At 47.4% G+C, this 13174-nt stretch overlaps 1 protein-coding gene across 1 annotated transcript; it reads right to left on the bottom strand.

The window, feature by feature from the left end:
- Positions 1 to 6104: 6104 nt before the first annotated feature.
- LOC129715781 (probable G-protein coupled receptor 139) lies at positions 6105 to 9991 on the bottom strand. The gene is made up of 2 exons (XM_055665633.1): positions 9922 to 9991; positions 6105 to 7003 (listed from the first exon to the last, which is right to left on the bottom strand). Exons 1-2 carry the CDS (start codon positions 9989 to 9991, stop codon positions 6105 to 6107), a joined length of 969 nt encoding a protein of 322 aa, XP_055521608.1.
- Positions 9992 to 13174: the final 3183 nt, after the last annotated feature.

Here is a 13174-nt window from a genome sequence, read left to right as displayed (position 1 = left end):
TTCCTCCCCAAAACGGTCTGCCCTATGCTCTCAACTCCCCCTTTCTATAACATCTGCGGGTGCAGGCCCAATTACGTCCCTCTCGCTCAAGATATGGAGTCAACTTAGGAAAAACTTCGGTTTACAAGGCCCTTCCATCTTGACCCCACTGCTTAAAAATCACATCTTTAAACCTTCAAGTACAGACTCCGCATTCAAAACCTGGCATAGTAAAGCAATCAGTAGTATCAAAAACCTATACAAGGATGGCATTTTTTTTTGTCTTTTGCGGAGCTTTCGTCCAACTATAGCCTCCCAAACTCCCACCTTTTTCGTTTTGTCCAGATTAGGGATTTTGTGAAGAAGATATTCCCCCATTTCCCAAATCGTCCCCCTGAAACCCTGACCGATTCCATCCTAGCTCTAGATCCCAACCAGAAAAAATGCATCTCTTTTTTGTACAACTTATTAGGGTCGGTTATATTGAAACCTCATACCTCATTAAAACCTGCGTGTGAGGGCGAGCTGAATACGAAACTAACAGACCAGCAATGGGACTCTGCCTTGGATTTGATCCATTCTTCCTCCATATGTGCCCGTCATGGCTAATCCAATGCAAAGTCCTTCACAAAGTCCACTACACAAACGCAAGATTATCTAGAATTTACCCCGCTGTTAAAGACACCTGCAACAGATGCAATCAATCCCCTGCCAACCATAGTCATATGTTTTGGTCTTGCCCTAAGCTAGCAACCTTTTGGAGGAGTGCTTTCGACGTGCTAAGTAGAGCCTATGGCCAGACTATTTCTCCAAACCCACTGTCAGCTGTTTTTGGTATTCCTCCCAACACCAACCTCTCTGTTGCGTTGAAGCGGGTCCTGGCTTTTACAACCTTGTTAGCCCGGAGACTGATTTTGCTTAACTGGAGGCTCACCTGTCCCCCGACACACGCCCGCTGGATCAAGGAGGTGCTCTACAACTTAAAGCTTGAAAAACGTAGGTTCTCTCTCAAAGGCTCTACCAAGACATTCTTAGATACATGGAACCCTTTCCTGGAACTTGTTAACTCTCTTAACTTGTTTCCGGACTCGGAAGATGACTGAGTGCCCTCTATCACTGCTCTGTTTTATTGCAGCTGCTATCCCCTCAACACCATCCCCCCGTCCCTCCCCACAGTTTTTTTTTGTGTTGTTGTTGTTTAGCTTATCGTATTTGTGTGGATGTGTACGTATGTGATTGTTGTTTGTCCCCGGGTGGCGAGGGTAGGTAAGGGTAAGGCTAGGGGTTTTGGAATTCGTTTACATACTGTTGTACAATTATAGAAACATAGAAATTAGGTGCAGGAGTAGGCCATTCGGCCCTTAGAGCCTGCACCGCCATTCAATATTATTAAATATAGTGGGAATGGAGGGTTATGGTACGAGTGCACCGCCATTCAATATTCTTAAATATAGCCAATGCCAATGAACTGGCCTCGTCTACCCTCTGCGGCAGAGAGTTCCAGAGATTCACCACTCTCTGTGTGAAAAAAAAAGTTCTTCTCATCTCGGTTTTAAAGGATTTCCCCCTTATCCTTAAGCTGTGACCCCTTGTCCTGGACTTCCCCAACATCGGGAACAATCTTCCTGCATCTAGCCTGTCCAACCCCTTAAGAATTTTGTAAGTTTCTATAAGATCCCCTCTCAATCTCCTAAATTCTAGAGAGTATAAACCAAGTCTATCCAGTCTTTCTTCATAAGACAGTCCTGACATCCCAGGAATCAGTCCGGTGAACCTTCTCTGCACTCCCTCTATGGCAATAATGTCCTTCCTCAGATTTGGAGACCAAAACTGTACGCAATACTCCAGGTGTGGTCTCACCAAGACCCTGTACAACTGCAGTAGAACCGCCCTGCTCTTATACAAATCCCTTTGCTATGAATTATGTCCTGACTATCACTGTCTGTTATCATTGTATGTATGCAAATTGCTGTTAAATTCAAAATTCAAATAAAAAGATTTATATTAAATATAGCCAATGAACTGTGTGGCCTCAACTACCTTCTGTGGCAGAGAATTCCAGCGATTCACCACTCTTTGTGTGAAAAATGGTTTTCTTATCTCAAGGGATATGGGCAGAAGGCAGGCACGGGTTATTGATTGAGGATGATCAGCCACGATCACAATGAACGGCGGTGCAGGATCGAAGGGCCTTATGGCCTCTACTCCTGCACCTATTGTCTATGTTTCTATGTTTCAGACATTTTTATCAGGGCAGTATTTGTAATGGCAGAGGCCGACCACCGGGTGGGAGTGTCGGCCACACATTGTGACTGCCTGTAATTACAGAGAATGACCACTGGATGGGAGTGTCGGCCACACATTGTGATAATGACCCAAGCAGAGGTGCACTTCTAATGTCCAGTCTTTGCTAATCTATTGCCCCTGTTTTGCCCAGATCCCTCCCTGGGTAATATAAAGCGGTGGTCGGCGGGTTCCTGATTACTCTGGGTGTCAACATTTACGGGGGAGAAGGCAGGAGAAGAGGGAAAGGTAGATTTGTGGAGTAGATTTGATTCGGCCGAATGGCCTAATTCTGCCCCCATTACATGAATTGATGAAAATAGATAATAGACCACAGGTGCAGGAGTAGAGGCCATTCGGCCCTTCGAGCCTGCACCATTCACCATTCAATATGATCATGGCTGATCATCCAACTCAGTATCCTGTACCTGCCTTCTCTCCATACCCCCTGATCCCTTTAGCCACAAGGGCCACATCTAACTCCCTCTTAAATATAGCCAATGAACTGTGTGGCCTCAACTACCTTCCGTGGCAGAGAATTCCACAGATTCACTACTCTCTGTGTGTGAAAAAAAATGTTTTTCTCACCTCGGATTTCCCTTATCCTTAAACTGTGACCCCTTGTTCTGGACTTCCCCAACATCGGGAACAATCTTCCTGCATCTAGCCTGTCCAACCCCTTAAGAATTATGTATGTTTCTATAATATCCCCCCTCAATCTTCTAAATTCTAGCGAGTACAAGCCGAGTCTATCCAGTCTTTCTTCATATGAAAGTCCTGCCATCCCAGGAATCAGTCTGGTGAACCTTCCCTGTACTCCAACTAAGGCAACAATGTCTTTCCTCAGATTTAGAGACCAAAACTGTACACAATAAAAACTGTGCACAACTGTACACAATTCCCCAGGTGTGGTCTCACCAAGACCCTGTACAACTGCAGTAGAACATCCCTGCTCCTATACTCAAATCATTTTGCTATGCATGCTAACATACCATTCACTTTTTTCACTGCCTGCTGCACCTGCATGCCTACTTTCAATGACTGGTGTACCATGACACCCAGGTCTCGTTGCATCTCCCCTTTCCCTAATCGGCCACCATTTAGATAATAGTCTACTTTCCTGTTTTTGCCAGCAAAGTGGAAAACCTCACATTATCCACATTATACGGCATCTGCCATGCATTTGCCCACTCACACAGCCTATCTTATGTGTTTAAGCCTCTTACCCTTGTAACGGCGGCGGGAGTGCAGGGGGTGAGGAGTAGTGGTGGGGCGGGGAGTGTGGCCGGGAGGCGCTACCCACCTGGAGGACGGAGAGAGGGGGGTCCCTTCATCTCCTGGAGCCGGGGAGGAGCGGGCGTCCTTCCTCACCAAAACTAATCTAATATTACTTATCTCTGGTCTCTCGGCAACGTTCCCGAGAAAACCAAATCAAGTCTGCCCAGCCTGCCTCTCCCTGCGGCTGATACCCCCTAGTCCAGGCGCCTTCTGGTAAACCTCATCTGCATCCTCTCCAGTCTCCAAACCCTTCCTGTAATGGGGTAAAACAGAACTGTGCGCAATAATCATACGTCTCGAGGCAAAGGTGCTTTATTTTCCACATGCACTAAAACGGAACAATTATTTTGTTCAACCTTTGCAGCGTCACAGCATGTTTGCACACACACACATAGTGGACCATCGACAATGTAACACACACACCAACAATTAGGTACATTTAAAAAAACTACATAGTGCAAAAAAAAGCTTGAAGGCGTTGACTTTCTTCACCACTGGCCCGTTGACGAAGAAGTTTGTGGATCCTCCACCTTCCTCTTCTGAAGTCCTGGGATGTCAGGACGTTCATATGAAGAAAGACTGGATAGACTCGGCTTGTACTCGCTAGAATTTAGAAGATTGAGGGGGGATCTTATACAAACTTAAAAACATTCTTAAGGGGTTGGACAGGTTAGATGCAGGAAGATGATTCCCGATGTTGGGGAAGTCCAGAACAAGGGGCCACACACAGTTTAAGGATAAGGGGGAAATCTTTTGGGACCGAGATGAGAAAAACATTTTTTTTTCACACACAGAGAGTGGTGAATCTGTAGAATTCTCTGCCACAGAAGGTAGTTGAGGCCACACAATTCATTGGCTATATTTAAGAGAGAGTTAGATGTGGCCCTTTTGGCTAAAGGGATCAGGGGGTATGGAGAGAAGGCAGGTACAGGATACTGAGTTGGATGATCAGCCATGATCATATTGAATGGCGGTGCAGGCTCGAAGGGTCGAATGGCCTCTACTCCTGCACCTATTGTCTATGTTTCTATGTTTCTAAGTCAACACTCATTTCCTTGGTTTGAACTTCGGACAATCTTGAATCAGACCATGCTGGAGATTTTCTTGTACGAAACGTTATTCCCTTTATCCTGTATGTCTGTACTGTGTGCGGCTTGATTGTAATGGTGTATAGTATTTCCGCCGACGGGATAGCACGCAACAAAAAGCTTTTAGGTGGAGCTCGGTACACGTGACAATAATTTAACTAGACGAAACTTAACGAAACAAAACTGAAGTAAAATAAAGCAAAGTTAATTAAACTAAACTAAACTTAACTGAACGGAACTGAACTGAACCCAACCCCTCAACTCAATTCAACCCCTCAAATCAACCCAACTCAACCCCTCAACTCAACCCAACCCCTCAACTTAATTCAACCACTCAACTCAACCCAACTCAAACCATCAACTCAACCCAACCCCTCAACTCAATGCAACCCCTCAACTCAACCCAACTCAACCCCTCAACTCAACCCATCAACTCAACCCAACCCCTCAACTTGATTCAACCCCTCAACCCAACCCAACTCAACTCAACCCCTCAACTCAATTCAACCACTCAACGCAACCCAACTCAACCCCTCAACACAACCCAACCCCTCAACTTAATTCAACCCCTCAACCCAACCCAACTCAACTCAACCCCTCAACTCAACCCAACCCCTCAACATAATCCAACCAACCCAACTCAACCCAACCCAACCCAACCCAACTCAACTCAATTCAACCCCTCAACAACCAACTCAACCCTCAACTCAAACAACCCCTCAACTCAACCCAACCCCTCAACTCAACCCCTCTCAACTCAACCAAACCCCTCAACTCAACGCAACCCTCAACCCAACCACCCCTCAACCCAACCCCCTCAACTCAAACCCCTCCTCACTTAATTCAACCCCTCAACTCAACAACTCAACTCAACCCAACAACTCAACCAACCCAACTCAACCCAACTCAACCCCCTCAACTCCCTCAACCAACCAACCAAAAACTTAATTCAACCCCTCAACCCAACCCAACTCAACTCAACCCCTCAACCTCAACCCAACCCCACAACACAACGCCACTCCACACCTCACCCCAACCCTCAACCCAACTCAACCCCTCAACTCAACCCAACCCCTCAACTTAATTCAACCCCTCAACTCAACCCAACACAACCCCTCAACTCAACTCAACCCCTCAACTTGATTCAACCCCTCAACTCAACCCAACTGAACCCCTCAACTCAACTCAACCCAACCCCTCAACTTATTTCAACACCTTAACTCAACCCAACTCAACCCCTCAACTCAACCCAACCCCTCAACTTAATTCAACCGCTCAACTCAACCCAACCCAACTCAACCCCTCAACTCAACCCAACTCAACTCAACCCCTCAACTCAACCCAACCCCTCAACTCAACCAACTCAACTCAACCCCTCAACTCAACCCAACCCCTCAACTCTCAACCCAACTCAATTCAACCACTCAACTCAACCCAACTCAATTAAACCACTCAACTCAACCCAACTGAATTCAACTAAACACATTTAGCAACCTGGCTGAACGGATACGTTATCACTGTCTTCAGCTCATCTCTGAATTTACTCTGGGTCACTGTATAAATAAAGGTGTTGGTGCAGCAACTGAGAAGCAGAAGCATATTTCCCACTTCCGAAAGAATAAACACCGGGTCGTTGTACCCGGAGTAAGAATACGTTTTACTGATCCGGGAGTACAAATAGTGCACCATGTAAGTCATCCACAGCAGGATGACGTTGCCGGAAATGCTGAATAGTAACACGATCGACTTCCGGCGGTTCTCCATCTCGGGGTCAGGACCTTTCCCGGGGAGAGAGTTATCTCGCAATGACTTCCGAACTCTGCTGGCGGTGAGGATGTGTTTGACCGTCAGGACATTCAGTAACAATATGAGAACGAAGGGTAGCAGGGGGGTGGTGACGTGGTTAAAATATGAGTACGCTCGCCACCACGGCGAGGTATAATAACTAGGGATTAATCTGCAATACCAAGGCAGGTTGTCCGCGATGTACAGCGGGTTGTAAAGGAACAAAAAGGCGATATGCTTCAAAAAGCTCAAAGTTGCAATGACGGCGACGACGTGGGCCGCCGTTTTTCTGGTGCAGTATTTGCCCTTGAAGTTGCGGCAACAAATGGCCACGAAGCGATCGAAGGTGAATGCGACGGTGAGCCAGACGGAGGATTCTCTGCACGCATAAGCGACTGGGGTCTTGATGCGGCAGACCCAGGTGAGCGACAGGTAACTCCCGGGGAAGTAAATGCCGGAGATGCGTTGTAGGATGACGGCGGTGAAGAGAACCATCAGATCCGACGCCGACATGGCAACCAGGTAGAGAGTGATACACCTGGATAGACCGCACCTCCCCCGCGACAGGATCACTATGGCGACAATGTTAACTGTAGGCACATATACAGTACAACTGTTAGCGAATAACCATATAACCATATAACAATTACAGCACGGAAACAGGCCATCTCGGCCCTACAAGTCCATGCCGAACAAATGTTTTCCCCTTAGTCCCACCAGCCTGCACTCGTACCATAACCCTCCATTCCCTTCTCATCCATATGCCTATCCAATTTATTTTTAAATGATACCAATGAACCTGCCTCCACCACTTCCACTGGGAGCTCATTCCACACCGCCACCACTCTCTGCGTAAAGAAGTTCCCCCTCATATTACCCCTAAACTTCTGTCCCTTAATTCTGAAGTCATGTCCTCTTGTTTGAATCTTCCCTATTCTCAAAGGGAAAAGCTTGTCCACATCAACTCTGTCTATCCCTCTCATCATTTTAAAGACCTCTATCAGGTCCCCCCTTAACCTTCTGCGCTCAGAGAATAAAGACCTAACTTATTCAACCTATCTCTGTAACTTAGTTGTTGAAACCCAGGCAACATTCTAGTAAATCTCCTCTGTACTCTCTCTATTTTGTTGACATCCTTCCGATAATTGGGCGACCAAAATTGTACACCATACTCCAGATTTGGTCTCACCAATACCTTGTACAATTTTAACATTACATCCCAGCTTCTATACTCAATGCTCTGATTTATAAAGGCTAGCATACCAAATAAATAGTACAAAAATGGTCACAGGTTAAGGATAAGGGGGAAATCTTTTAGGACCGAGATGAAAAAAACATTTTTTTTCACACACACAGAGTGGTGAATCTGTGGAATTCTCTGCCAGGGAAGGTTGTTGAGGCCAGTTCATTGGTTATATTTAACATAGATACATAGAAAATAGGTGCAGGACTAGAGGCCATTTGGCCCTTCGAGCCTGCACCGCCATTCGATCTGATCATGGCTGATCATCCAACTCAGTATCCCATCCCTGCCTTCTCTCCATACCCCCGATCCCTTTAGCCCCAAGGGCCACATTGTAACTCCCTCTTTAATATAGCCAATGAACTGGCCTCAACTACCTTCTGTGGCAGAGCATTCCACATATTCACCACTCTCTGTGTAAAAAAAATATTTTCTCATCTCGGTCCCAAAAGACTTCCCTCTTAACCTTAAAAGGGAGTTAGATGCGGCCCTTGTGGTTGAAGGGATCAGGGGGGTATGGAGAGAGGGCAGGTACAGGATACTGAGTTGGATGATCAGCCATGATCATGTTGAATGGCGGTGCAGGCTCGAAGTGCCGAATGGTATACTACTGCACTTATTATCTGTGCTTCTATGTTTCAATGTACAATGGTTACACTGACACCACGCGTAAACTGAGAAGATTACGGAGATTCGGTTTGTCAAGGAAGACTCTCTCTAACTTCTACAGGTGCACAGTATAGAGCATGCTGACCGGTTGCATCGTGGCTTGGTTCGGCAACTTGAGCGCCCTGGAGAGGAAAATACTACAAAAAGCAGTAAACACTGCCCAGTCCATCGGCTCTGACATTCCTTCCATCGAGGGGATTTATCACAGTCGCTGCCTCAAAAAGGCTGGCAGTATCATCAAAGACCCACACCATCCTGGCCACACACTCATCTCCCTGCTACCTTCAGGTAGAATGTACAGGAGCCTGAAGACTGCAACTACCAGGTTCAGGAATAGCTTCCCCACAGCCATCAGGCTATTAAACCTGGCTCGGACAATACTCTGATTATTAATAACCACTTTCTGCTATTTGCACTTTATCAGTTTATTTATTCATGTGGGTATATATTTATATAATGGTATATGGACACACTGATCTGTTTTGTAGTAAATGCCTACTATGTTCTGTTGTGATGAAGCTAAGCAAGAATTTTATTGTCCTATACAGGGACACATGACAATAAACTCACTTGAAACATAACTGCAGATGCAATATATCAGTTCGCAATAACCAACCACATCTGCCGGTGGCTCAGCACTTCAACTCCCCCTCCCATTCCCAATCCCAATCCGACCTATCTGTCCTGGGCCTCCTCCATGGCCAGAGTGAGTCCCAGCGTAAATTGGAGGAGCAACACATCATATTTCGCATGGGTAGTTTACACCCCAGCGGTATGAACATTGACTTTTCCAATTTCAGGTAGTCCCTGCTTACTCCGTCTTCCCCCTCCCCTTTCCAGCTCTCCCACAGCCCACTTTCTCCGCCTGTTCCTTTCTTCTACCTGCTCCCCCCCCCACATCAGTCTGAAGAAGGGTCTCATAGAAACATAGAAAATAGGTGCAACAGTAGGCCATTCGGCCCTTCGAGCCTGCACCATTCGCCATTCAATATGATCATGGCTGATCATCCAACTCAGTATCCTGTACCTGCCTTCTCTCCATACCCCCTGATCCCTTTAGCCACAAGGCCACATCTAACTCCCTCTTAAATATAGCCGATGAACTGGCCTCAACTACATTCTGTGGCAGAGAATTCCAGAGATTCACCACTCTCTGTGTGTGAAAAAAAATATTTTTCTCATCTCGGTCCTAAAAGATTCCCCCTTATCCTTAAACTGTGACCCCTTGTTCTGGACTTCCCCAACATCGGGAAGAATCTTCCTGCATCTAGCCTGTCCAACCCCTTAAGAATTTTGTACGTTTCTATAAGTTCCCCCCTAAATCTTCTAAATTCTAGCGTGTACAAGCCGAGTCTATCCAGTCTTTCTTCATATGAAAGTCCTGACATTCCAGGAATCAGTCTGGTGAACCTTCTCTGTACTCCCTCTATGGCAAGAATGTCTTTCCTCCGATTAGGAGACCGAAACTGTCTCCACAAAACCTCGACGTCCTTTACAGTAACGGCGGCCAGAACTGCACAGAGATGTTACACAATCTACACAGAAATATTACTGTAACATGAAACTCCAGGCCAGAAGGCGGCGTGACAGGATTACCTGGGACTCCTAGCGCGACTAACACCGGGTAGTAGATCGCGTACACAGCTCCTTTCGGCGCTTCGTGCATCTTGCTCCGGAGAAGGCGAGACCACCTCTGTCTTGAAGTGTGATCGATGGAGGAGATATTATATCCGTCATTGAACCCCCCCCCCCCCCTCGGGAGAAGAAGGCGGGGGCGGGGGGCGCAATTAGCGGCGCCCGTTTGCAATAACATTCGCGGCGAAAAAAACATTTGCAGAGCGATTAAATTAACTTGTCAGACGTCATGCCCAATATTTAACACATGAAGAAAGACTATGTATGTTGTGAAACAATCGTTGAACTTTAAGCCAATGTGAGTAAGAACATAAATATGAATATATATTTTTAAATATTTTTATTAGAAGCAAACATATTATAAACAGGAAGGTTCTATCCACTTTGGAGGCAAAAACAGGAAAGGAGACTATTATCTGAATGGTGGCCGATTAGGAAAAGGGGAGATGCAACGAGACCTGGGTGTCATGGTACACCAGTCATTGAAAGTAGGCATGCAGGTGCAGCAGGCAGTGAAGAAAGCGAATGGTATGTTAGCATTCATAGCAAAAGGATTTGAGTATAAGAGCAGGGAGGTTCTACTGCAGTTGTACCACTGGTGAGACCACACCTGCAGTATTGCGTACAGTTTTGGTCTCCTAAGCTGAGGAAGGACATTCTTGCCATAGAGGGAGTACAGAGAAGGTTCCCCAGACTGATTCCTGGGATGGCAGGACTTTCATATGTTGAAAGACTGGATAGACTCGGTTTGTACTCGCTAGAATTTAGAAGATTGAGGGGGGATCCCATAGAAACTTACAAAATTCTTAAGGGGTTGGACAGGCTAGATGCAGGAAGATTGTTTCCGATGTTGGGGAAGTCCAGAACAAGGGGTCACGGTTTAAGGATAACAGGAAAATCTTTTAGGACCGAGATGAGAAAATCATTTTTTTTAACACACAGAGAGTGGTGAATCTGTGGAATTCTCTGCCACAGAAGGTACTTGAGGCCACAGTTCATTGGCTATATTTAAGAGGGAGTTAGATGTGGCCCTTGTGGCTAAAGGGATCAGGGGGTATGGAGGGAAGGCAGCTACAGGATACCGAGTTGGATGATCAGCCATGATCATATTGAATGGCGGTGCAGGCTCGAAGGGCCGAATGGCCTACTCCTGCATGTATTGTCTATGTTTCTATGTTTCTATTTCGAATTGCTTGCTGTGTGTTACCTCGATGTATGTAAGGAAATAAAGATTTTAAATTAGTGTTACAGGCATGTCACTGAATATTAGGAAGAATTTTTAAATTATGTAGACATTATTGTTACGTTTCATGACACTGAAACATAGAAACATAGACAATATGTGCAGGAGGAAGCCATTTGGTCCTTCGAGCCAGCACCGCCATTCATTGTGATCATGGCTGATCGTCCCCTATCAATAACCCGTGCCTGCCTTCTCCCCATATCCCTTGACTCAACTAGCCCCTAGAGCTCTATCTAACTCTCTCTTAAATCCATCCAGTGATTTGGCCTCCACTGCTCTCTGTGGCAGGGAATTCCACAGATTCACACAACTCTCTGGGTGAAAATGTTTTTTCTCACCTCAGTCTTAAATGGCCTCCCCTTTATTCTAAGACTGTGTGGCCCCTGGTTCTGGACTCGCCCAACATTGGGACCACACATTAAACTAAAGAAGATAGTTTACACAAAAGTTCACAAGGTGCTGGTGTACTGGAAGCAAAACTGGGCCACGTACTGAGGAAGGATGTGCCGGCTCTGGAGCGGGCACAGAGGGGGTTTACTAGAATGATTCCAGGAGTAAGTGGGTTCGCATATGATGCGCGTTTAACAGCACTGGGCCTGTGTTTGCTGGAGTTTAGAAGGTTGAAGGGGGACATCATTGAACCTACCGAATAGTGAAAGGCTTAGACAGCTTGGATGTGGACAGGGTGGTTCCACAACTGGGAAAGGTCAAGGCTTCAGAATTAAAAGGTGCTCTTTTGGAAATCAACCTCTTTAATCCGAGGGTAATTAATCTGTGGAACTCATTGCCAAAGAGGGCTGTGGAGGCCACAAGTCAGTGGATATTTTTTAAGGCAGGGACAGATAGATTCTTGATTTGAATGGGTGTCAAGGGTTATGGGGAGAAGGCAAGAACATGGGATTAGGAGGCAGAGATCAGCCATGATTGAATGGTGGACTGGACTCGATGGGCCGAATGGCCAATTCTCCTCCTATAACTTGCGAGCATCTCTGAAGAGAAAGGAACAGCTGACGGTTTGGGTCGAGACCCTTCTTCAGACTGAATATGCGGGAGGGGCAGACAAAGCTGGGAGGGTTACTCCAGTCTGGGCTTTGGGGGAGAGGGGGGAAGGAATGGGGGAAAGGGGAGGAGTGAATGTGGGGAGATTCCCCGGGTGGTCAGTTGTGTTTCTGCCGTTTCCTGAAGCGTTTGACGTCGGGGTGGCCGGTGGGGGTGACTACCATCAGCCGCTTGGGGGGGATTCTCTCACACCAGCACCCCTAGGTTCCGCGCATAGTCACGCAGCAACTCAAAGTCTACCTGCGACAGGAACTGGTTGTACAGTACACCTTTGGGGATAGATGGGGGGGGGGGGGGGGGGGGAGACAGAAGTGGGTGGGAGGAGTAAGGAGGGGTACAATGAGAAGGGGGAGATCACGCTAAACTCGACCGTGTGATCTCGAGGTTGCTTTCTGCCCGTCCTCTCCCCATCCCCATCTCCTCCCCACTCCCTCACCATCCGTCCCCTCCCCTCTCTACCCCCCCCCCCGCCTCCCCTCCCCCCTCCCCGTCTCCCCTCCGCCCATTTCCCCATCCCCTCCCCTCTCCCCATCCCCCCTCTCCCCTTCTCCCTCCCCACCCCCATCCCCCCATCCCAATCCGCGCCCCCCACCCCTCATACCCCCCGTTCCACCATCCTTTCCCCCACGCCCCCCCCCCCCCTCTCCCCGTCCCCCCCACCTCTCCCCGGTGCAGCCACCACACGGTGAGCTTGCCTTCGGTGAACTGTAGCCGGTCACGTTCGAGTTCCCAGAGCCGCTTCTGGCCGGTGATGGTGGGAGGCAGCACCGGGGTCTGTGGGAGACAAACACAGACTGGATCCACGGGGAAACCACAGAGACCTCCGCCCACACTGCACAAGATCCTGGCCCCTGCAGCACCGGCCGTGACCTGCAGGTGGTGGTGTCGCTCCACGGACTGAGCCTGAGAGAA

Source organism: Leucoraja erinacea, unplaced genomic scaffold (genome assembly GCF_028641065.1).
Source record: "Leucoraja erinacea ecotype New England unplaced genomic scaffold, Leri_hhj_1 Leri_1399S, whole genome shotgun sequence".
Taxonomy (NCBI): Eukaryota; Metazoa; Chordata; class Chondrichthyes; order Rajiformes; family Rajidae; genus Leucoraja; species Leucoraja erinaceus.
This window is presented reverse-complemented; position numbering and strand designations above follow the sequence as displayed.

What these genes read in the sequence shown, in the direction of transcription:
- LOC129715781 (XM_055665633.1), bottom strand. Translation starts at nt 9,991, where the DNA reads ATGCACGAAGCGCCGAAAGGAGCTGTGTACGCGATCTACTACCCGGTG. An exon ending in AGTCGCGCTAGGAGTCCCAG is followed by an intron (nt 7,004 to 9,921) that starts GTAATCCTGTCA and finishes ATGTGCCTACAG; the next exon opens with TTAACATTGTCGCCATAGTG.